General features: G+C 40.9%; 1 protein-coding gene across 2 annotated transcripts; it reads left to right on the top strand.

The window, feature by feature from the left end:
* Positions 1–8790: 8790 nt before the first annotated feature.
* Positions 8791–18020, top strand: ncln (nicalin). 2 transcript variants are annotated; one of them, XM_070909167.1, is made up of 15 exons: positions 8791–8965; positions 9813–10003; positions 10810–10954; positions 11159–11253; positions 12876–12956; positions 13211–13314; positions 13988–14076; positions 14282–14421; positions 14786–14964; positions 15570–15657; positions 15757–15795; positions 16499–16659; positions 17127–17180; positions 17427–17505; positions 17813–18020. In XM_070909167.1, the coding sequence occupies exons 1-15, from the start codon at positions 8791–8793 to the stop codon at positions 17873–17875; spliced, it is 1683 nt and encodes a 560-aa protein (XP_070765268.1). In that variant the 3' UTR covers positions 17876–18020. The 2 variants fall into 2 exon arrangements, with proteins under 2 accessions (XP_070765268.1, XP_070765269.1); XM_070909168.1 differs by having other exon boundaries at positions 16496–16659.
* Positions 18021–23529: the final 5509 nt, after the last annotated feature.

Genomic DNA, 23529 nt, shown 5'->3' with positions numbered 1-23529 from the left:
CCAGTGCTTTCATCTTTTGGGAAACCAAAATTGAAAAAAATAATCTCCAAACGCTTCCTCACTGCTCCGACTGGTCTGGCTCTTCATTTCATGGCCGTGTTGTCTGAAGGCGTGCCAATTCACTTCTGTAACATAATGGCATCAATATGTTAAAACAAAGAGTTCACCGCAGTGAGAGTCCAATGTTCTTCATGCACCCCGCGATACATGCAATGTTAAAAATGAGGTTAACAACATAATATGACCCCTTTAAATAGAAGACAGAAAGAAAAGATGGAGTTTATTGATGTGTTTGAGGGTTGCACTTTATGACAGCTTTACGTTTGTGTATTATTTCCTCCACTTTATTCCTCTACATGTATTTTTAATTAATTTGATTTCCTGATTACTTTCTGTATTGATTTATCCTTTAGTTTTTGTGATGTGTTGTACAATATTTGTGGAGTTTCCTATGTATTTGAACCTTGGGAACTACAGTTGTGGACGGCATTTCCCACATGTACCTACATGACAAAGCACATGTATGATCTTTTGGATGTCATTAAGTTTTGAAATAGAAATATTAAGAAACATTTCTCCTGATGAATGTCTAGTTACTGAAAGCTTTGTCATTATCATTGAATACTTGCATTGAACCTAAAAGTGTACAGAGGGTTCTTCGTATCACAACTCAACTTCTTAATGTGTGGTGACGTTTTCAAAAATAAAAAAAGAAGGAACTTAACTTAAAAGACAGAGGGGTTTTGAGTTGATTTCAGCAAAACGCACCAGTTACTTTTATCCTTGTATCCCTGAATAGAAGCAACATTTTCAGTTTTGTCTGTTCAGTCATAGCATTAACACTTCAGAAAATGTTCATATACTGCAGATATATTGTGGCGTTATATAGAAAATAACTCATCATTCAGTCCACAGCTGGCACAAACTTCATGCACACACCAGATCAGCTCTGGTTTTACTGTTTGAACTTCACACTCTTTGCTTTCCTCACTCATTTCATCACGTTTTCTTCATTTCCTGTGTGCAGCAAGCAGATGGATGTGAGTTTGGGTTAAGGCCCGAGCGTTATCTGTGCTGAGTGAGAGAAGGGGCTTCCTGGTAGCTTCAAAGCCAGCAGATTTTGAGCTCCTTCAAACCAAAGAGCCTCTTTGCTATCGTGAATGCAGGTGGTCAGTTGGCTTTATGAGAATCAGCAGCACAGATGTTTTGTGTTTGTGTGGAGAGATCAGGTTAACGCCCCATGCTGATATCGTGTATGCAGCTAGATCGATAAGCTGCGGGTCAGTACTGAGATATCCACAGAGAGAGAAAGAGAAAGAGTGTGAGCCATGTGGGCAAGAAAGTCTCATTTCACACAAATCTCAGCGTCCAAGTCCAAACAGAAGCAGACGGAAACCATTCCCGCTCTTCTGTGCGCCGTGGTCCAGATTACTTCCTGAAGGTTCACTAGAATTTCAATTATGTCCCCCCTCCTCCTTCCTCCCTCAATCTTGTGCATCTGGCAAACGCCCGCCAATATTTCTATTCATAACAAACAATGAATCCACGAGGAAAAGAAAGAATGATATAGAATAACTAAGGCAGTGTGGCTCAGGAGGTAGATACAATGCTGTAACAGCCATGCTGTGATGGGTTTCCTGGCAGATATTTCCTCATAAACCTCCTCCAGCTGGCTGGATGGAAGAAAGCCTCCAACAGTCGGCTCAACCGTCTGTATCATCCTTACGGCAGCACGGCCAATTACAAACCAGATGTGGTAAAAATCCGGGGATCAGGTCGCCCTGATTGAAGCAGATCAACATCTCACGTTTGATTGTGGCTCTTGATCTGAGTTCTGTTGAGTGGATCTGAGGAGTAACTCTGTCATCCTGTCCTGAGTTTGTAGGTTTGTTAGTCAAAAACATGTTACAATAGTTGGTAAAACGCAAAAATGTGAGTAGTTACTAAGGAACGAGAGGGGAACGAATCAGGAACAACCTGATAATTAATGAATCGTCGAGTAGTTCCTGAATAACTCTGAATGGAATGGTGAATCATTAGGTAATGATTAGTTCATAAGTATCTGTGAATCTGAATAATGACTGCTTTCTTTAAAAGTCACTCCCGATTAGCTCTGAACCAATAGTTTGATATTTTGGGAAAATACGCTCATTTGCTGTCTTGCTTCATATTGGTCGATGGTATTGATCAATATGAAGCTGGAACTAGCAACTGGTTAGCTTAGCTCAACACTAAGAGTGGAAAAGTCTCATTTGTTTAATCCGTGCAAAAAGTGAGGAGTAAAGACAGCAATTTGTGGCTTTACAGGGAGCTATGTACCAGACTAGTGCACGTTTGACATTAAGACTCCAAGAAGTCACTGCACCTCATAACCTCTTGTAAAATGGTAAGTGTATTTTATTGCCTTGGACAGAGCCAGGCTAGCTGTTTCCCCCTGTTTCTAGCTTTTATGCTAAGCTAAGCTAACTAGCTGCTGGCTCCAGCTTCATAATTATCAATACCATCTATCAATATGAAGCAGGAAAGCAAATTTCAGCTATAATTTCAAACTATTCCTTAAAATGATGACATTAGGATGAAAAACACTGCAAATGTTGTTAGTTTTCACTGTAAAATGCTAAATATTTCTTGCCCAACTCTTTTTTATATACAGGTCGAGACAGCAAGAAGGATAGTAATGGAAGTAGCATGGTAAAGACGGAAGAAGACAAATGATAACAATTAAGTCTGTTTGCTCGGAGGAGAAACATCCTACTGTAATAATAACACATGATCAGACATTGAGTTCTAACTATGTGAACATACACGACACGGATCCCTGTCTTGATTCTTGTTTCTCTCTCGCCATCTGAACAACTTAAACCTGGCTGGCAATCAGTCAGCAATCAGGCCGGCAAACAACCAAAACAAACAACAGGAGGGTGAGCGATGGTCGGACAGTGCTCCCGTAGGCCCGACCTGACCTCCGGACTAGGCGGCCTCATGACTAATTGGTGTTTAAGCTCAATCACAGTCAGCACACTTCCTTCTCCTGTGGGCCTGCTAAATGGCTCTATTCTCTCCGTCAACCCCCCATTCCTCTTTCTCCCTCTCTCTCTTAGCTCCCTGCTCTCTCTCTCTGTCTCTCTCTCTCCACCCAGGGTGTCCTAACACCCCCCCTCCAGTCTGCCTGTCTGGGCCAGAGGGAGGCACCGTGGGAGTTTAATTGCCTCGTATTTCCATGAAGCCAAGTTCATTACATTAACAGCTCCGGCCCACGCTGCATACTTCTAACCTGCTGCAATTTGTTTTTGTATTTATTAGGCTGGCAGAGAGGCAGCTTCCCGCTCAGCTGGAGGACAGAGAGAGGGAGAGAGGGAGCGGCTGGGTGAGGGAGAAGGTCAGAGGGAGCTCGGCAGGCACAGGCGTCCATTGTGATGCACCAGCCGGGCGGATGAAAACATGACAGGGAGGTATAGGCGAGGAACGCAAGGCCCTACTCGGTCTAGGAGAAATCAGGGTCGCTCTGGTGGGGATGCAAAGACACGAGACTGTGAAGGAACGATGAGGGGAAGGTCAGGCAACATAGGCTCAAAGTGGAAACATCACTTTTGTAGGGATGGGGGAAACTTTTAGAATAAATTATCACCAATATGAATCAACAAACACCTTCAATATAAACAGACAGCAGCCTTAATATGTTTCAAAACAACGTCATTATTTGGTGCCTTTGCATGTTTTACCTGCCTGATATAGACTTAAAGCTGCACTAGTCAATATTTCTATATTATCAACTGATCAAATGACTACAGTATATGTAAAGTTAATGGGTTGGCTCATAGTGATGAACCAGAGAGTTATCCCTCAACTCTGCAATTCCCCTTTCGCTGCACTGAGGACTTTAGCATCTTTGAACTGAAACTTTTAGCAGCTAAAGTGTCAGATATTTCACACAGAATTTGATTGAGACCAAAAACAGAGCTAAAGGAGAGTGAATATTGGACTAACATGTGTCAAGTGGCCAAATGAATGCTAATGTTGCTCTGTGTCTGCTAGATATGTCAATAGGCAGTTGTTTGCTAACACATTTGCCATAATAACTGTATATGGTCATAATATGTTAGTGTTGTGTTTACAGCTTGTTCTGCTGCCCCCAAATGGCCAAAAAACAAAAAAAACAAAACAAACGTTGCGTCTATAATTTACTGCATATAAAAGGTAAAAGAACATTTTATTTGCCTAGCTGGTATGTAGCCAACAGTAAAAGACAACACGTTGTCCTTAAAAAGAAAGACAGGAAAGCATTAGACAAGATCCTCTCCCGTCATGATGCTTACATTCCCAGCATCATGCAGAAGGTGATTGCCACATATACGCACACACACATACACACATGTCTTCATTCAAGAGTTTCTCTCTGTTCCCCCCACTAAATGTACAGTTCACACAGTACTCACAGTCAGTCATGACACACTTCTTTCACAAGCCTTGAGTTCCCAGTTTGCCACACACGCTGCAGCGACATGCTTGCGCAGCATTCGAAAAGCACACACATTTTAAAAAATGAGCGTCTACAAATTCTGTATTGCAAAAGTGTGAATCAACCGCAAATCCCTCGGCGAGGGAAATTCAGAGACAATATGTACCCTTCACCCTTGTGCAATAACTGTGATGATACTGTAAGAAAACCACCAACTAATCTAAAGCAGCAACACAAAATGGATCCACTCAAACCCTCCCAAGATTCATGGAGAAAAGGGAGAAAGACAGAAAGAGAGACGAACACAAGGATGTACTGTAAGACACGAGAAGAAGTGAACAGTAGAAAGCAAGACAATGGAGAGAGCAGAAAAGAGGGAAAGATAGGGTGAATCCACTGGCCAGCATGAGTGAGCGTCTCTGAAAGTGGATATGAAGGCGGATGAGCCACGCCAACCTCCTCTGACCGCATTAACAAAACCTAATGGAACGGCTGGCTCCAAGAGGCCTCGTCATCCATTATCTGACTGTTGCCCCGCGCAACCAAATAGGCTCACGGCCTCAGAGGCTGCAGCTCAGCTGTCATACACTGCGATCTCCCCTTTTCTTGTTTTTGTTTCCATCGGCCTTAATGAAAATGATTGGTAAATCAATTGCCCGGTACGTAAAGAAGCCAGGGCAATATTGCCTCCACCAGACCTGTGGCCACAAATCACTGTAAATCAGCAGGAGGGGGGAAGGAAAAGGATGGTCATATTCTATATTGAGAGGCACCCATCATCTCAGCACGCACACCAGATCCATCAGTACCAGGTCATGTTGAGAGAACAACCACAGCTCGAGCCCTCAGACTGAATCTTCCAGCTTCAGTGCGATTTAAGAACAAATAAGTAATTTTTTATCTTACATTTTTCTTTTATTACATTAATAGCAACCGTCCACTAAAAGACAAAGAGGTGTCAGGTTCTGCCTTCCTCAGTGTGTTGACCAGGTGTCATATTTACATATATAGTACATTTACTCCAGCACTGAACTAAAGTTCAATTTTCAGGTAGTTGTATTGTACTTGAGTATTTCCATTATACGTTACTTTATGCTTCACTTTATTTCAGAGGAAAATATTGTAATTAGTACTTCACTGCGTTTTATTTGGCAGCTGTAGTTCATTTACAGATTAAGATTTTATATTCAAAAAAATAAGATGAGCGAGTAAATATGACATATATATATTCATAATATATAAAAGTATAACATTGACAGAAGTCATTCTGTCCATAATGACTACTTTTACTTTGGATACTCAATACCATCAACCGATATGAAGCAGTACATTTTTCTGATAATACTTACACACTTTTACTGAATGCAGGAGTTTTGTCTGTAACAAATTACATTTACAATTTGGAGTACTTTTACTTAAGTAAAGGATCCGAATACTTCTCCCAACACTGACCCCAATTCTGCTAGTCACAAGTCAATTAGGGCTTTTATTTCAATCAATCAGAATCCTTTTTTTCCAGGTTGGTGGCATCCTTAAGGACTGGTTGTTCCAATTAAAGAGGGTTTTCTTTTATTATTGGGTAGTATTTACTGGTGGTGAATGTGACGTTACCTTGTCATTTGGGGGGCGTGGTGCACCAGGCAATGTCATAGATTTTCCACTCATTCCCAGATCTGTTCATCAAGCAGGACCTTGTTGTTTTCCAAGCTTCTGCTCATTAACAAGGGGATTACAGCGGGTGGTGTTTTAAGGAATGGATGACTCAGAAAACCTGCTCCATAGGTCTTGCTTAGAAAGACCACCATTGTGTGCTGACTGTGGTGTCTGTGTGGACACTTCAGCACAGCTCCCAAGCCAGAAGTCACTCCCTCTTACAGTATATCTTTGGTATTCTGTAATTCTGACCTTGTCGTTGAGCGGTTTAAACACTTCAGTGTGGCCAGTGTTTGAGCAACCTTTCAGTGTGGTGAGAAAATGACAGCATCCTCTGAGAATGGGAAGGGGCAATAAACGGAGGGGGAGGGTTCTTACATAGGCATGCTACACAGAAATTGCTTACTTACTGCTAGGTAGCTAATCTCTCGTTAATCCACGGTATTTACCCCCCCCACACACACACACACACACACACACACACACTCACACACACACACACACACAAACACACACACACACACAAACACATACACTAACTGCACCTTTTGTGTGGTCGCACAGACAAAGTGTTTTTCTGTGGCCGAGGGTCGGGAGCAAAGGCTGGTCTGATTCAGGACATTCCCAGGAGCACTGGAAAGAAATGAGGACACTGAACAGCTCATGCATTGTGTGTGTGTGTGTGTGTGTGTGTGTGTGTGTATCTGTGTGTGTGTTAGTGCCTTTGAGTGTTCACTGTAGTGTGCACACAATCATGTTTGGAAAAAATGTTTATGTTTTTGGATGAGACGACATCAAGTGAAATTTGTGACCTCGTGCATTTTTGCCGAGCCACTGTGTCGGATGATCCTGTGATGACAGGATGTTATGAATTTGGAGGAATTGGATTCATGTGACACGACTGCCGCTGTACAAAAACATTATTTTCCTCGTGAAACAATTGTTCTTTTCTACTTGTGTCTTTATGCTGAGCAGTATGTTTCCCCTCGACCAGACGGCGGGTCATGCCAGCGGATCTCAAAAGGATCATTTCTGAATAATGTGAAATCATTACGATGAGTTTCAACGTCCATGTTGGTTTTGTGGTTTGTTTTGCTGCTTGCTCTCTCACCAGCCCGGGCATGGATTACTCATACAACAGGAAATAATGACGCCAAGGTCCATTAAGTGGGATGGCAGGACATCATATCAGCATTAATCTGCCACTTAGCAGAGCAGCCCCGGGAGCAAGAGACAGGGAGGAGAGAAGAGAGAGAGAATATGATTTTCAGCTCTTCCCAACTGGACTCAGACTTTTAATTCTTATTATTGTTTTTTTATGATATAAAACTTTGGTCAAAAGGTCTGGTGGAAACAAATGGATTTTGGTGATCCCATGACTTTCTTCTAGCACCACAAATTCAAATCTCTTCACCAGTTACTCATAAACACACAGTTATTTGCTGCACACGTTCATTCTCCCAACACGAAGAACCTTTTTTGATCCTTTTATAATCCTGTTACCTATAAAGTCAAGTTATTTCATTTGATTAGATGAGTTTATCTATATTCCCCCAAGTGTAAGATGAGTCATCAAAAATATTTGACTACTACAGGAAGAGAAAGGAAGGGATTTTTATGTATAAGTAATTTTACATAATTGACACATGCCCAGAGATAGCAGAACAACTAATGCCGAGACCGAGATGGAAAGTAATCTAATAACCTAATCTATTTTATGTTTTTTATACACGGTCCCTGCCAAAAAAAATAGAAACAAAATGGCTGAAACTAACATTGGGGCAGTGGGGTCATGTCCTTGTTTTTGGGGGAATGTGAGTGTTTTAACAACCTGTTACTATGTGTAACTTACAGGTTCAACATCAGTGTTGTTTCAAGGGGCTTTCCTTATTCAATGCACACATTTTTGCAACATTAGCATAATTGGAAAAAGGCCCTCTTTAAAAAAAAGAAAAAAGAAAAATGTGTATGTGTGTGTGAGTGAAATGATCAGACAGCTAAATGTATGCCTAATTTCTCATTTCAGGACTCATGACCACCGTAATCCTGGTTACAGATTTGTCTGTGCTTCAGGATGTGCTTTATTGTTGTGTGAAAAGGATAGTGGACTTATTTGATGGGGTCACCTGTGATGCAATAAGGTTTACCTATAGACTGTTTATATACCTGCAGTCTATGGGTTTACCGGATCAGGATTACATTTATAACATTTTAACATATATATAACACTTTTAACCAAAATCAGCCAATATTGTTACAGGGCCTCTATCATTGTTAGTTTCTATGGTGTACAGCGCCACCTAGTGTTGTTAGACAATGCCCGGCCCTTCAATTATAGCTGTCTGACAAGATCCCTGAAGGACCGTTGATTCAACTCAGTTTGAGATATTTAATTGTTATTAGATAGATATTCTAAATAAACACGTACTCTTCAATACATATTACACTGTATTACTCCATTTCCATAAACTGGCGATAATATTACATTTTGTTTTAGTCCCAGTCGAGAGTGACTGGTCGTCCAACTGTTTGCCTGATCACAGCTATTTGCGTTGCTCCGGTTGTGGTTTGCGGTTGGCTGGCTAGCTAAACTGGGTCCCTGTCTGTCAATTGCTAAGAGCGGTGACAGCTGAAAATAGTATTTTATTCTTAGCTGTGCGCCGAATACAATCGCCACCATGTTCGAGGAGGCTAGTGAAATGTTTGATAACATGTTTAAATCTTCGTTCCCCCTTACCTTCATTGTGTTTATCCCCGCGGTGCTGATCCTGGTGTCACCGCTCCCGGCCGAGGCGGCACATGAGTTCACGGTGTATCGCATGCAGCAATACGACCTGCAGGGACAGCCGTACGGTAAGTCAGCTGTTTCTCTATTTTAATCTCTTGGGAATGAATGTAACCATTGCTGCTTTAACTAGACCAGTAAATAGATCGAGCTCCAACAGCTAACTGAAGTTAGCCTTGTTGTCGTCTCCAGCTAATGTTAAGTTACTTGAAGTAACATGTCAATGAAAGCATGCAGGGTCGCACTAGCTAGCTATCTGCTAATGTAGCTTAGCTTTGCTAGTAGCCTGTATCAAGCTAGCTCATTTCCTGTGTATCCCCCTAATAAACTGTATCCATTTCGTTATTAGCAGTATTAATTCACATTTATATTAGCAACATTGTAAAAAGACATCTAACTTAAACAGGACAGACAAAACGCAGGCTCATAGAATTTGTTCATCCCTCTTCACAGTTCAGTTTTTACCGTGATAAAATGATGAATTTATTGATTTGTAGACTTATTAAATAGTTTATAGCTGTGTGAAGTTTAGGGATTGGTGAGGATTGAGCTTTCTAGCCCGAAGTATAGTAAAGAAATATCTTGACAAGGATGGTAGCACAGTGAAAAAAGGGAAAGAAATTCATATGGGGACACAACACCGTTTCATTTTCAGAAGTATAATAAGCAGTAATGTCTATTTTTGTGGAAAGGTTGATGAAAATGCTACCAGACTTGAGAAAGAGATCAACCAGACCTTTTGTTTTAATCAAGTCAAGTACCTGAGTGGTTTTAGCCTCAGCATCAGTTTATCGATACAGTAGCATTCGACTCAACTTAGCCTCTATTTAACATCTCTAATAGCAGGATTTGTAATTCTTGGCAGTTTCGGTTATTGTATCATATTTGCTGATCAGCGTGTCTTCGTACCCTCAGGTACAAGGAATGCCATCCTGAACACGGAGGCCCGTACTGTGGAGGCAGAGGTATTAAGTCGCCGCTGTGTTATCATGCGGCTGGCAGACTTCTCCTATGAAGAGTACCAGAAAGCCCTGCGCCAGTCAGCTGGGGCTGTGGTCATCATCCTGCCCAAGAACATGTCTGCTGTGCCCCAGGACATAGTGCAGGTAATAACACACTTTAATGTCACATATCAATGTCTTGTACTGTGCCCCATTGTGGGGGTCACAGTGCAAAACTTTGCTTTTTCCGTTGACTTTTTGGCTCTTCTTTTGCTGATGCAGCATTAAAATGGTTGTGATCTACAGATGTACGGCAAAGAAAAGTACAGTCATCCACATTCTTGTTGTCTGTCTTTGTGCATGGTACAAGTCACCAGCAGCATCCCTTATTTCTGCTAAACTTTATTTGAGATTACTGAGCAGTGCCCTTCACCACAAGCTTATCTGTTCGGGGTTGAATTTGTTTGTGTTACTGTCCATGCCTTGCTCAAGGGCACCTCAACAGTGGCGAGAACAGGGAGGCGAGTTTGTCTGCACCTTCTCTCTGATCTATGTTTATTTTGGAGTCACACTGAGCTTCACTGACTCATAAACAAAGACCAGTTTAGAGGGAGAACTGTGACAAAGGCCTGAATTTGCAGTGTACAGTGTCTTCCAAACGCTTCACAGAGATTGGATGTTAACACACTGCACAAGTTATGACTAATTAGACTTCCTGCTTTATAAGTGGGATCTCTTGAAAGCAGAAGCAGTAGGCATTTGATGAGTTACTCGTTTGGTTACATAACTAATTTCCTTTTTTGGTGAATTATTCCAGAGAAGCTCTGTTAATTTGTAATGCAGTCTCTCTCCTCTTTGCCACTATAGCTGTCTCTTATCACTAGCAAGACTGAACTCGCAGGGTTGAAGGAATGAAATCAGTGTGACTTAGCTTCTTAAACACACCGTGCCCCTCTGTTTATCCTGTGCAGCAGTTCATGGAGCTGGAGCCGGAGATGTTGGCGACTGAGACCATCGTCCCCGTCTACTTTGCCATGGAGGACGATGAGCTGCTGTCCATCTACACCCAAACCCTGACCTCCTCATCCTCACAGGGCTCCTTATCAGCAGCTGAAGGTAGAGAGTCATCCCCTCTAAACCTGCTGTTTGTCCATTCATCTGTATTGTACACAGAAATGAAACGGCAACACATTAATGATTTAAAAAGTCTAGTCTTCTACAGATAGGGAAAATAGCTTATGTGGGATGATCACTCTGCATGACCTGAAAATATACAAGTCAGCCAATTCTAACTTTTATGTTTTCTGTTGTTCTCTGTAGTGCTGCTGCATACGGCCACAGCCAACGGCTTCCAGATGGTCACCAGTGGAGCTCAGAGTAAAGCTGTCAGTGACTGGGCCATCACCAGTTTAGAGGTGAGAGATTGAAACATAATGTGAAGACAACAGCAACTGAATCAGCAGCTTGAAATACACAGACCTTGATAAAAAGTGATGCAGTTAGACACTTAACACACAACACACGTAACAACATTCAGTCACTAGTAAGAGTAGAAAGGCTTTCCAGGGTGTTTTTGCAAATTACAGATTCCAACATTATAAACTCAGTATTCTGATATTTTACCTTTTTATGTGGGTTTTTAAATGCTTTTTTTGGGAGAACCAACTTGAAATGGGAAATAAAAAGGAACCAGCAGTTTTCTGTACACAGAAGCACCAGACAGAGGGTTGCAGGATAATGTTACAGTATCATCAGGCAGAACGGCGGCTTGGTGGTTAAGACTGTTGACTCACAGCATGAATGCCCTGGATTTACCTCTGTCTCAGCCCTCTCTGTGCGAGTTGTAGTTGGCGTAGTTTTCCTCTGTGTGCTTGATCCAGTTTCCTCCCACAGTCAACAGGCATGAAGCTCAGATAAACTCAAAACTGAACTGAGACTGTGTATTACATGTTTCTTGTGTGCTGATTTCATAATTTCAAATATCTAAAACGCTACTCTTTCCTCTTGATTTGGTAAGGCTTCAGTATGTTTGAGAAAGGTGTTAAAAAGCTCTGTGACTTTAATGTAATGAAACTGTATTAGGGCACAAACTGGGGTTTGATCTCTTCCTGTTGCCAAGGAAAATTTTGTTAATTGGGGCATTGATAACTAAACCTTTAGGCTTGTTTTGTGACTTTTAGTCCAGGTAATATACTAATCATTCAGTTATTTCAGTTATTTATGAAGCATTTTGAGTTGGATTTGCTTAAGAAAAGGGTTTCAGAAATCAACCCTGTCTCCACAATGCCTTGTGTTATTCGGCTGGTGTTGTGTGTTTTGCCTGCTGTCTTAGTGCCCTGCATGAGTGTTTCCTACACTCGTGGGTGGGCATAAATCCCAGAACAAAAACGTTTGTGTGGACTGAAAGCCTGGAATTTTGAAATCTAGATGGATTTACACACATTATTTAGCCTGGTGGCCTGACAGAACTTAAACTGCTTGGTGCTAAGCTTTTTTTTCTGTTTTGCCCTCAAGGTCAAATTTGAATTAAAAATATGGCAACATAAGTAGTCTTCCACCCTCAACAAGGAGATTATTAATGCTGAATGTGCGAGCATATGAATGTTATTATTCAACTGTTTTCATTCAGACTTTACAGGAATCAGTTGCTACAGTGTTTCTGTCCTTTGTTTCTGAAAACAAAGGTTTTCCATAAGAGTTCATGAAGGGATTTGGATGGCTTTGATTTCATTGTTTGAAGATAATTTTGGATCAAACAATTTGAGTCGGAAAGGAGCAAAAGAAAGCAGAAGTGAAGTGTTAGTTCAGGACTGTCTAATCTGAGGTTTGTGTTTAAAACCAGAAGGAAAAAGTGGTTTAGTCACACTGCAGGGGATTAGGAGACAGACTGAGGTCGACTGTGACTGTAACCCACTGCAACTCTGTCACGCTGCCAGCATCAAGTTTAATACACACAGTGTCGTTGATTCAGCTGAATCTAATGCTTTAGATATTAATTTTACTTAACATGTCTGATGGCTCTGTTTGTATTCACCAGGGTCGTCTGGCTGGAGTTGGAGGAGAGGACCTGCCCACTATTGTCGTGGTTGCTCACTACGACTCCTTCGGTGTTGCTCCAGTATGTTCACTGCTTCTTTTCTCACTTACAGGAAATGTAGCAGCTGAAGAAATATTTTGTCAGCAAATATCTGTAGGATTTGAGAGCTTATTTGTCCCCAAGTTGATTAGTCAGACATGATATCTCTAAGGGTATGAGTCCAAAAACTTTATACCGTAGAAGTTCAGAACAATAACACAGTAATGCAACACAACTGTCAGTAAAAAGAGAGCAGGCCAGGACAGTAATCTGACTCTGTGTGTTGTCGTGTCCAGTGGCTGTCGTACGGAGCAGATTCGAACGGCAGTGGAGTGTCCATGTTACTAGAGCTGGCTCGTCTCTTCTCGAAACTTTACACCTACAAGAGGACACACGCTGGGTGAGTAATGATGCCAGCACTCACAGTCAGATTGCTTTTGGATCATTTTGTGTCTCATGAGCCTCAAATAGCCGTTACACAGTTTATATAATTTTTTTAGCTGCATAAAAAGCACAGTTTCTTATTATTTTTCCACATTCATGTCAACACAGACACCTCAGTGAAGCTCTATGCTGCACACACTCACTTATATATGATGATATCGTATAAGTAGTATTGATTCCTGACCTGAGTGATCCATGAACACAAACATAGTCTGTTTGTTATGTCTATCACATTTGTTATAGTGTCCTCCTCCAAATGCTTGAGAAGTCTATTAACATTATCTATGCACTCTGCCGGCAGTAAGAATCACACTGTGTTAAACACTTAAAGCCGTCAATAATACGGTTATCTCTAAATGTACATAACAGTATCTGAGAGGAAGGACCCACGTCTTACCAGAGGGAGGTTAGTAGAGGACTAATGGACTTTACTGTAAAGTATCTTTCTAAGACAAAGTCAGCACCGCTCACTTGATTTGGGATCGTTTTAATATTATTTTAATATACTTTGTGATTTATTTCCCGCAGACATTAATATTCACTAGTATCACTCAGCGTCCTTCATCAGGTTCCTTCAGGAGGTTTCCCTTGTAGATTTGACTCATTTGTGCATCATGTTGTGTGTTCAGGTACAACCTGCTGTTTTTTGTATCTGGTGGGGGGAAGTTTAACTACCAGGGCACCAAACGTTGGCTGGAGGACAATCTGGACCACACAGGTACAGTAGTTCAGTAGTCTCATACAGTGTTTACAGAAGGAGTATTCATGCAGCTGGATTCAATTTGAGGGCCATGATTCAGTTTGATAGAACCAGTTTTTTTCTGTATTTGGTGTTTAAACATATTGGGACATTTTTCAATATTTTTTAACTTAATTATTAACTTCTCCTTGTCATCTGTACCTTTCCCTCATTTTCTCCATAGACTCCAGTCTGCTGCAGGACAACGTAGCCTTCGTGTTGTGTCTGGACACTCTGGGGAACGGAGACTCTCTGCACCTCCATGTGTCCAAACCTCCGAAAGAGGGAACTCCTCAGTATTCTCTGCTCAAGGAGCTGGAGATGGTAAGAACCCCAGTGTTTTATACGCCATTGAGCCACGTAAATGACTGAATCTCTCACCACAACCTTGGACGGACAAAAACACGTCAAAATACGCTCTTATTTGGCAGAGGATGTATCGATCGATATTGATAATCTAATAACGTATATGGAAATGTTAACAGCCGTGCAAACTCAGAGTTATCCCCCTTTTAATGTTGCACATCATGTGGGTTGTAAACCAGAGCTGCTTCACACTAAGTTAACTCTCCTCAAGCTTTTCCAAATACAAGTGCTTTGCTTTGCTTTTACTGTTAAAGCCAGAGCATATGTTAGATTATAGGATATAATTTGGGATTATATTTCTCTCCTTCTCGTTTCCTCTCAGGTGGTTGCTAGTCAGTACCCCGAGGTCAAGTTCTCCATGGTCCACAAGAAAATCAACCTGGCAGACGACATGCTGGCCTGGGAGCACGAGCGCTTTGGGATCCGCCGGCTGCCGGCCTTCACGTTGTCCCACCTGCCCTCCCATCGCCTGGCGCAGCGCTCCAGCATCATGGACGTGCGGTCAGTGTCCCCCTCCTCTCGCCACGGAGCGGGAGAGCCCCCTGCTGGGTGGGTTAATTACTGCAAGTCTCTGAATCTCCAAAAGAAAAGAGTTTCCATTCTAGCTGCCAGCCATTTTCATTCATTTGGTTGTAGACCCGTTCCTTTCCACCTCCTGTGCTCCATCACATCACGTTGAATCCCTTTGTACACCTGCCATGGAAAGACAGAGTGTTGTGACCAGTGCATATCTTGACTGTATTTATGCACTTTTGTCAGATGTGGAATGAGCGTGGAGGTTTTGATGCCTTCTGAGTTTGGCAGTAACACCTTTTTGTCCTCTTTCCGCTCTCTATTCCTTCATCTTATACCGCTCCTGTAGCCATCCATCTCCCTGTCTGTTAGTAAACCATTTATCTGTTCTGTGTTACACTTTCACACTTGGCCTGTCAGTTGATTTGATATTTGCTCAGTCTTTCTGCCTTTCAGCCCACCAGAGTGGAAATGGATGGATGCTCTGTAAATTCCACTCCCTTGTCGCAGAGGGTTTCTGGTTTCTCTCCAAATGTTTGTTGAAGTTGTTCACCTTCTCTAACTGTCTGCACACGTGTGTTTGTGTCTTACAGGCCTCATGTAGATGTGAAGAAACTCAACAGGAACACCAAGGTGGTAGCAGAGGCGCTGGCCAGGGTCATCTACAACCTCACTGAAAAGGTAAACGCACAGATGGAGAAAATGTATCGACACTTGATGCTGTGTCTGCTTCCTGCCTGTTATGTGACATTTCTGTTGTTCATGTCCTCTGCTGCACAGGGGGCTCCTGGAGACCTGCAGATCTTCACTGAGCAAATGGTAAGTCACTAGGACCACCTCAGTGATGGAGGTTAAATCCTTTGCAGTTGAACTGTGTACAGTAGACATGCGTTTTAGATTAAATGTATAAATATATTGTAGGAAATGAAATAAAGTGGTGATGAAGCATTATACCACTGACTCGTCCATCCCCAGGGATGGCTACCAACAGTTCAACTCTTATCTTTCTGAACCACTGAAATATTCAGATTAAAGTTTTATGCTTTAGTCTCTCATCATCTTCTAAATCACAGTCCTCTCTGATCGCTCTGAAACAAACTCTGTTTGTTTGCTTCAGTGATCCAAAAGAAATCCTCTCAGGTTACATTTAACTGAAACTGACTCACAATATTTATGACGGATAACTGCCAAGTCTGGAAACAAATCTACCCTAATTGAGTCCTTATGAGGGCACAGTGGTAATGGATCTGTAAAAGAAAAAGCAGTAACAACAATCTGCCATTTGTTGCTGTTTTTATCAGGACAGAACACATCTGGACACATTTTGAATTTTATTTTATAAGCCAAACATTCCTGTTACTCCAAAAAACAGCCATTGCTTTATGTAAAAATGATTTGGAGTATAAAGTTAAACTATATCCTGTCCATCACAGGCAGTGGTGGTTATTTTGTGTGTAGCTCTTCAGCCTCGGGCTGTACTGTACTGTTGTAATGTAGTTTCTGTCTCGGATCATGTCAGCAGGTTCAGGAGGAGCAGCTGTCAGCGGTGGTTGACTGGCTCACAGCACAGCCCCGAGCCGCTCAGCTGGTGGACAAAGACAGCAGTGTGGTGTCCACTCTGGAGTATCACCTCGGACACTACCTCAAGGACGTCAAGAGACACTACGTCAAAGCTGACAAAAGGTAAAGGAAAGGACGGAGACAGACAGAAAAGATTAATGCTCAGTTGTTACTATAAGAATAAGCAGACAGATAAAGTGACCTGGCTTAGTGAAAACATTCCCATCTTTCCATCTGAAATATCCTAGTATTTGATAGTAAATTAGACGGCATTAAACTTTAATATATTGATCTTGTGTATTGTGATATGCAGGAGATTGAACCACTAACACTGTACGAGAAGTTACAATTTTAAGATCAAATTTCAATAATAAGATTAATGTTTTCTGTCTGTCATCATGAATTAAACCAGAGAATTCAGATGCTTAAATGTCCAAAATATATTCATTCAACATTTTTAACGGCATTTAGTCTTTCCAGAAACGACAGATCTAATAATAAATATATATATATATATATATATAATTTTTTTTTTTTTTTTTTTGGTCATGATGTCAGAGTAACAGCTTCTTTAACTTTCTCGTCCTCAGAGATCCAGAGTTTGTATTCTACGACCAGCTGAAGCAGACTATGAATGCTTACAGGTACGCTTTAATGAGCTCCTCCTCCTCCTCTGAGATGTTTCAGTGCAGTTCATACTGATCTACTTATTTACAGCTGTGGAGTCGGGAGGCCATCTCATCTGCTTTAAATTAGTCCTCAGTTAACTTTGTGTCAGACTTTGGTCCATACTAGTAAAAGAAGAAGAAAATCCAGCCATCACTGGGAAAAAAGTCTGACTGTTTCTTCTTCTCTCTCTTAAACTGTGATTCTTTCTTTCTTCCTCTCAGAGTGAAACCTGCTATTTTTGACTTGTTGCTGGCCGTCTGCATTGCAGCCTACTTAGGGATGATGTATCTGGCGATCCAGGTAAGTCGCTGTGTTCGTCCTGTAGTCTGTAGCCCCTTTCAGACACACACCACGTTATATAAATGTGTTGTCAGTTTTACATTTTTAAAGCATCAATAACTGCTATTTTTACAAATAGGAATTCAATGAGATCTAATCTTCAGTCATTCTTGTGTGCTTTTGCATTTGTATAATACATGTTAAACTTAATAAGGACGTATCTAAGGGGTTTCAGTAAAGGGTGAGCGTCCTTCATGAGTGTGCCGAGGTTTTATGGGTCTGGAAACATGAAATGAACACCGTCTCTTCTCTTGTGGTCCTTTTACAGAACTTCGGAGTCCTGTACAGCGTTGTCCGCAGAATCACCCAACCCAAGACGAAGACCCATTAAGGTGCACGACACCGTTTTTGTTTTTCCAGATCTCACCCTTTTCCTCAAATCAAGAAACTTTAGCCAGTAAGAACACAGAAGCTGGGCCGAGCTGCTGTTCTCATGATGGTTTTCAAACCAGCAGAATCACTTCCATTTCCTTCATCCTGATCCACAAACTATGATGTCAGATCCTGTCCTGCTGCCAACTTAATCCCTTTGGTCTCATGGACCAGAATAATCAGGAATCATTTTTCACTCTCCCTGTCTTCACCAACACAGATGTCTTGTCATTCATTTATGGTAATCCCTCGCGTTGGAAATATTTCATTATTTGACTGTTGAGAGGGATGTAAAGCGTTTGTCCTCGCCTCTAAGATCTACATGAGATTAAGTGAGCGTTTGTGATGTTGCTGTGTCACTGATCGCTCTTCATTCCTCCTCTCGATATACTGTACGAGTGATCGCTCTGCCAAACTGACGTTGTGTGTTGTCTCAGGCAGCTACAGGGAGAAACTGACCACACAGAGTTTAGCCCAGATGTTTCTTTTGTTCACCAACCTCGTTGTTAAAGGATAAGTTCACATTTTTTCACTCTGCCTGAATATAATACTCACATTCCCATAAAAATGTTGAGTTATTGGTCACTGAAATAATTCTTTCTCTCCATACTGTCTTTGTAGAGTCGCCCTCTCTCTGAGATTAAGTCTTTTTGGTACTAAACTAAACTCCCCGACAGCTCATCAAGGAAACGCTGTCTGTGAAAACACAGCGAGGACATTTCATACTAAAAAGACTGAAGCCTCATTTTACTTTCATGTGAACTTCAGAATGCATTCTTGCACAGAAAGAACTGTAGATTTTGCCTTCCATCTTTTAAGGGCTGCAATTAACGCTTATTTTCATCATCAACTGATCTGTTGACTTAGTTTTTCGATTAATTGATCGATTGCTTAGACTGTAAAATGTCAGAAATGGTGAAAAATGCCCATCGTAGGCATTCACATTGTGTTTTCTGTCAGACTAACAGCCCAAAAAACAAAAAATACAACAATATAGAGCACAGAAAGGCAACAGATCAGATTAACAAAGCTGGAACCAGCAAATGTTTGGAATTTGGTCTTGATAAATAATTTAAACGATTAATCAATTCAGCCCCACATCTCTTACAGTGTAGCTGTACAAGAAAGGGAGCTCCTCAGAGCCAGTATGAAGAGGAGGAATGATCAGTGGCCAATAACGTTCAGTGTACATATGAGCGTATGAGTATTGTGTTGAGACAGACACAGAAATCTGAACTTGCTCTTTAAACGCTCAGTGAAAATGACTCCTAAAATATTGTTTACGGACAAGACGAGTTGTCTACATAAAATGTGAAGTAGTGTTAGATAATCCTGATTCCGTTGCCTTGGTAGTGAATTAATTAAAAGAAACATTCAGTTGAATGGAAAATAAATCCTTGCCAAATAATTATGTATGTATTAATCCCCCCTTCTCCCCACATTTAATATATATAGTTATAGAAATTTAACGCAGATTTCACCTTGAAATGCTCCTTCTTGCCTTTTGTGTCACTTCTTCTGTAGTCGAGGTTTGTTTCCTGTTGCTGTGTCACCTGGTGTGTCTTATTTTTACTTTTTTTTTTTTAAATCCTGAATTGATTAAAAAGTAATGCTGGTGAAGTACACGTCATCTTAAAGCTCATGTTAAAAAAAGGTCACATGCAACAAACGTTGTTTTTTTTTTTGCCTAATCAGATCACGTGTGTCAAGTGTCATGACGAGATAAAACTACTTACTCCTTTTTATCAGTAGAAAAACATGTTGTGCTGAATTTGACCTTTTGCCAACTGTAGCAATAATGTGATTTGACTTAATCAGACCTTCTTTTTTTTTTTTAAAGCCGTGTTAAGATTTCGGTCAAGCCAGCGCTGCAGTGGTCATACACTGGATGTCTTAAAATGGGCAATAACACAAAAGGGTGTTGGATTAAAAGGGGAGAAATATCTTAAACACACCTGGAAGATACATTTGATGAGATGTGTGTAAAATGAATGCTGCAGTGTTTCCTTGACCCTTTCTCTGTCCTGGTCTTGCCTGGTTGTGGGTGAGTAGTGTTTATTTGCCATTTTGTATTTTCCATGTGTTACTGCATGACCTGTGACCCCCCCCTTCCCCTCTTCCTGTCGCCATGGTAACAACGACAGGGTTTTTTATATTTACCAACACGAGGGAAATACTGTGTGGTACATATGAATTTTTAATTTATTGAATTCAGTTTTGTTTGTGCACTGAAATGATGAACTCTCCTCTGGTCTGAACTCTGTTTCACCTCATCCACAACACTTGATCTTTGCAATGAAAATGATATCAGTTGTGATTAAAGAAGAATTAAATTAAAAGAAATCACAAGGAACACACGCCTCTTGTTTACTGACGTTTTATTTTTATGGGGGGAAAAATGAAACAATTACATTGGCTGAATGGTATTAAAATTGCGTTACAAAAGAGCAAGTATGTGTCTATCAAGAGGTCAGATTTAGAAATTTGTCAAGACTTTGGAAAAAAAAAAATGGGGCAATTTGTATCAATGGTCAAAAAAAACATGTATCATTAAAATACACTTGCAAAAGTTTTAGTCACTGATTCTTCCCAGAAAGTCATAAAAATTCCCAAATTCTCACTTTCCCTTTTCTAATTTTGATCTACTAATGAACAATAAAAATAACACTAATAAATTACAGTGCAATTTATAAGAAATACCTGCAGGGCTTCTCTGCCCATCGTTTTCTACTAGCTCTGCTCTTTGCTCGTCACCACGCTCCCACAAACACTTGCCTCATAATTTGGGTGGACATTTTGGCACAATTGAACCATTCGTGAAGATACTTTGAGTCATGCTGGAGCGAAGCCTGCCAGCCAGTTCAGGCAGACAACTCACAGCCTTTGAGGTGAGGCGGCCCCCGTCAATGCTGCTGCAACACTGCTCATTTTATCGTCACTCCCTGATCTTAATGTATGCAGTCCTGATCCTGAATCAAGGGTCTGAGGATAGAGGGTGTCGCATGCTGTACAGATTGTAAAGCCCCTTGAGGCAAACTTATTGGGCTATATAAATAAAATTGACCTGACTTGAAACGAGGTCAGAGTCTAGACACCAAATATGTCATAGTCTACTCACTGCAACACACATCCACTGCAGCCTGTGCAGTAAGACAGCCTCGTCAACGCTGCTGCTTTACTGATTAGTTTGCAAACACTGCTTCATCTTTGTATCGTCACTCCCGAATCTTCTCTGTGCCGATCATAAGTGTATGCAAACGAGACGTGTCAAGCCTATTGATGCTGCTTTAAATTTGCAAATGTTGCCTCATCGTTTTGTCACTTCCTGATGTCCTCTGTATGCAAGTGACAAGGTCAGAACCTAGACATCAAATATCAAGTCTGTACATTCACAAACTTCTGTTTCCAGGTGAGTTGTCTGACTGAACTGAGCTTCACATGCAACTTAAACCAAAAGATGACCTGAGCTGCAGGCCAATGTTGTGTCGAACATTTGAATAAGAATCAGCCAAAATCCATACAGAAAGAAAAACTAAACGACAATCTCAAAATGTTTTAGATAGTTTCGTCCCTTCTGGGTTATAGTTGGGGATGGGCGACATAGATGAAATCCTCTGTCATGATATACGTTATTTCATTTCATGATACTGATAAACATGGTAGTATAATACATTTCCTGAAAAATCAGTTTAAGTGTTATCTCGTGCACACCTGGTAGTCGCTGCTCCTGTTTTTGGGTAATCCATCAAAGTAAATACCTGAAAAGTACTTCAGATGCAAAAATAAAAGTCCAATAATAAAACCGCTCATTGACAGCATTGCCCACTGATTTCGACTTGATTTCGTCATGTCGCCCACCCCTGGTAGTAGTTCACACATCACATCACTGGACTGTTTGTAGTTTGACACAATGGGAGAGAGGTAGAGAGATTGAAGGTGCACCTTAAGCACACAGTACCATACCAGACTTGAGGGATGAGTCACACCTAATCCAGATCACAGGTCTTTGTGGGTTTACTGCAAACTTCCCTCCTCTGTCATATGTCATCCTATAACAAAAACATCAGCAAAACTATGGATAATCTAGTCTCACAGTTAAGCAGGGAGGACCTCAGAGGTCACCTCCTGCCAGAACACCATGCTAGTAAAACCAGTCAGCCACGGGACTCTGATATATTACACACAGTGCCATGTTTGATAAACCATGTTACTTACAGTACAGATGTATAAAGAACTACAGTAAAATGAGTGTGAGCCAGCATTCAGATTAAAAGGAAGAGATCTGAGACTAAATCCAGATGTAGATGAACAAAACGACTCTCCCTGGTCCCCGGAAACATCTGATCTGAGCAGACTGTCACCGACTCATACACAGCAGAACAAAAACATCACAACTGGAATACCAACAGTGCTCTCAGAGGAAAAAAACAAACCAAATAAACAGCAGCAATTCCAAAAAAAATCAAATCAACAATAATAACCTGAACTACAGCAACAATAGTGATAGTTTAATGTAAAATTAAAAGTTAATTTGAACTTCCCCGGAGGAGATTGTGGAAGACAAACACAACGGACGCTTCTTCTACGGACAGACGACATCTGCGGCCTGCTCCAGCAGCACAAGCATGCTGTTCATCGAAACAAGAGCTTGAATTTGATCGAGACGGTGAGAAGAATAGAAACATCCCTTGTTTTCTACAGGTGCAGCAGCTGTTTCCACTAACACACACGCAGTAACCCAGTGGGATCCAGGGAAACCACTGGGATGAAATAGGTCCCTTTCACTGTTTTTTAATTAAATTAATTCATTACCATTTCAGATGACATTCAAAATGTTGAAAATGTGGGATTTCTGAGACAAAATAGACTTTAATCTCATTCCTTCACACATCTTAAAGTGTGTCTGAGATACATCTAAAATACCCACATTAGAATGCTACATGAAGGTTTGTCACACACTGGTTTGTATGTGTGTTCAGTGGTTCACTGCTGCCCCAAAATGATTGCTTTTAGGATGAGTTTTAGACATTAATAAAGACATTATGATTACATAGCATATTTCCAAAATCATTCGATGTCATGCATTCCTGGATACCATAATTTGTGCATACATAATGTTTTAATCATACTGATTTTTAGCTTTACACACGTTCTGGGCTATTGTTTCAATTTGTTCTGTGAACCTTGATAGCCGCCACCACCCACGAACTGGTCATAGATGTTATTAAAATTCATATTGTTTAAACAAATTAAGCCATGAGGATGATGCTGAAATTCAGTCAATCAATTCTAGCTATTTGCTGTCATTAAACCAGCAATCAGCTTGTATGCCTTCATGTCAGTGCAGCAACAGATGCTTTTTCAAAACACACAAGAGGAAAGACAAAAAAAAAAAAGCTTTTTCTTTACAAGAATGCCAAGTGAATATTTCCAATGCCTGTTGATCATCAGTACAAGAGATAAAATGTCAAAAGAAATAAATCTGAGAGGTGAAATGTTGTGAAACAAAGGGTTTTTGTGTTTAAAAGATTCAGCTACATCCTTGCTCTCCACATCCTGAAACACCTAACACATGCACACATCTACACACATCGATGTGGCTTTTTAATTCAA

The sequence above is a fragment of the Enoplosus armatus genome, chromosome 7 (genome assembly GCF_043641665.1).
Source record: "Enoplosus armatus isolate fEnoArm2 chromosome 7, fEnoArm2.hap1, whole genome shotgun sequence".
NCBI lineage: Eukaryota > Metazoa > Chordata > Actinopteri > Centrarchiformes > Enoplosidae > Enoplosus > Enoplosus armatus.
Note: the sequence above shows the minus strand (reverse complement) of the source record. Positions and strands in the feature narration are given on the sequence as shown.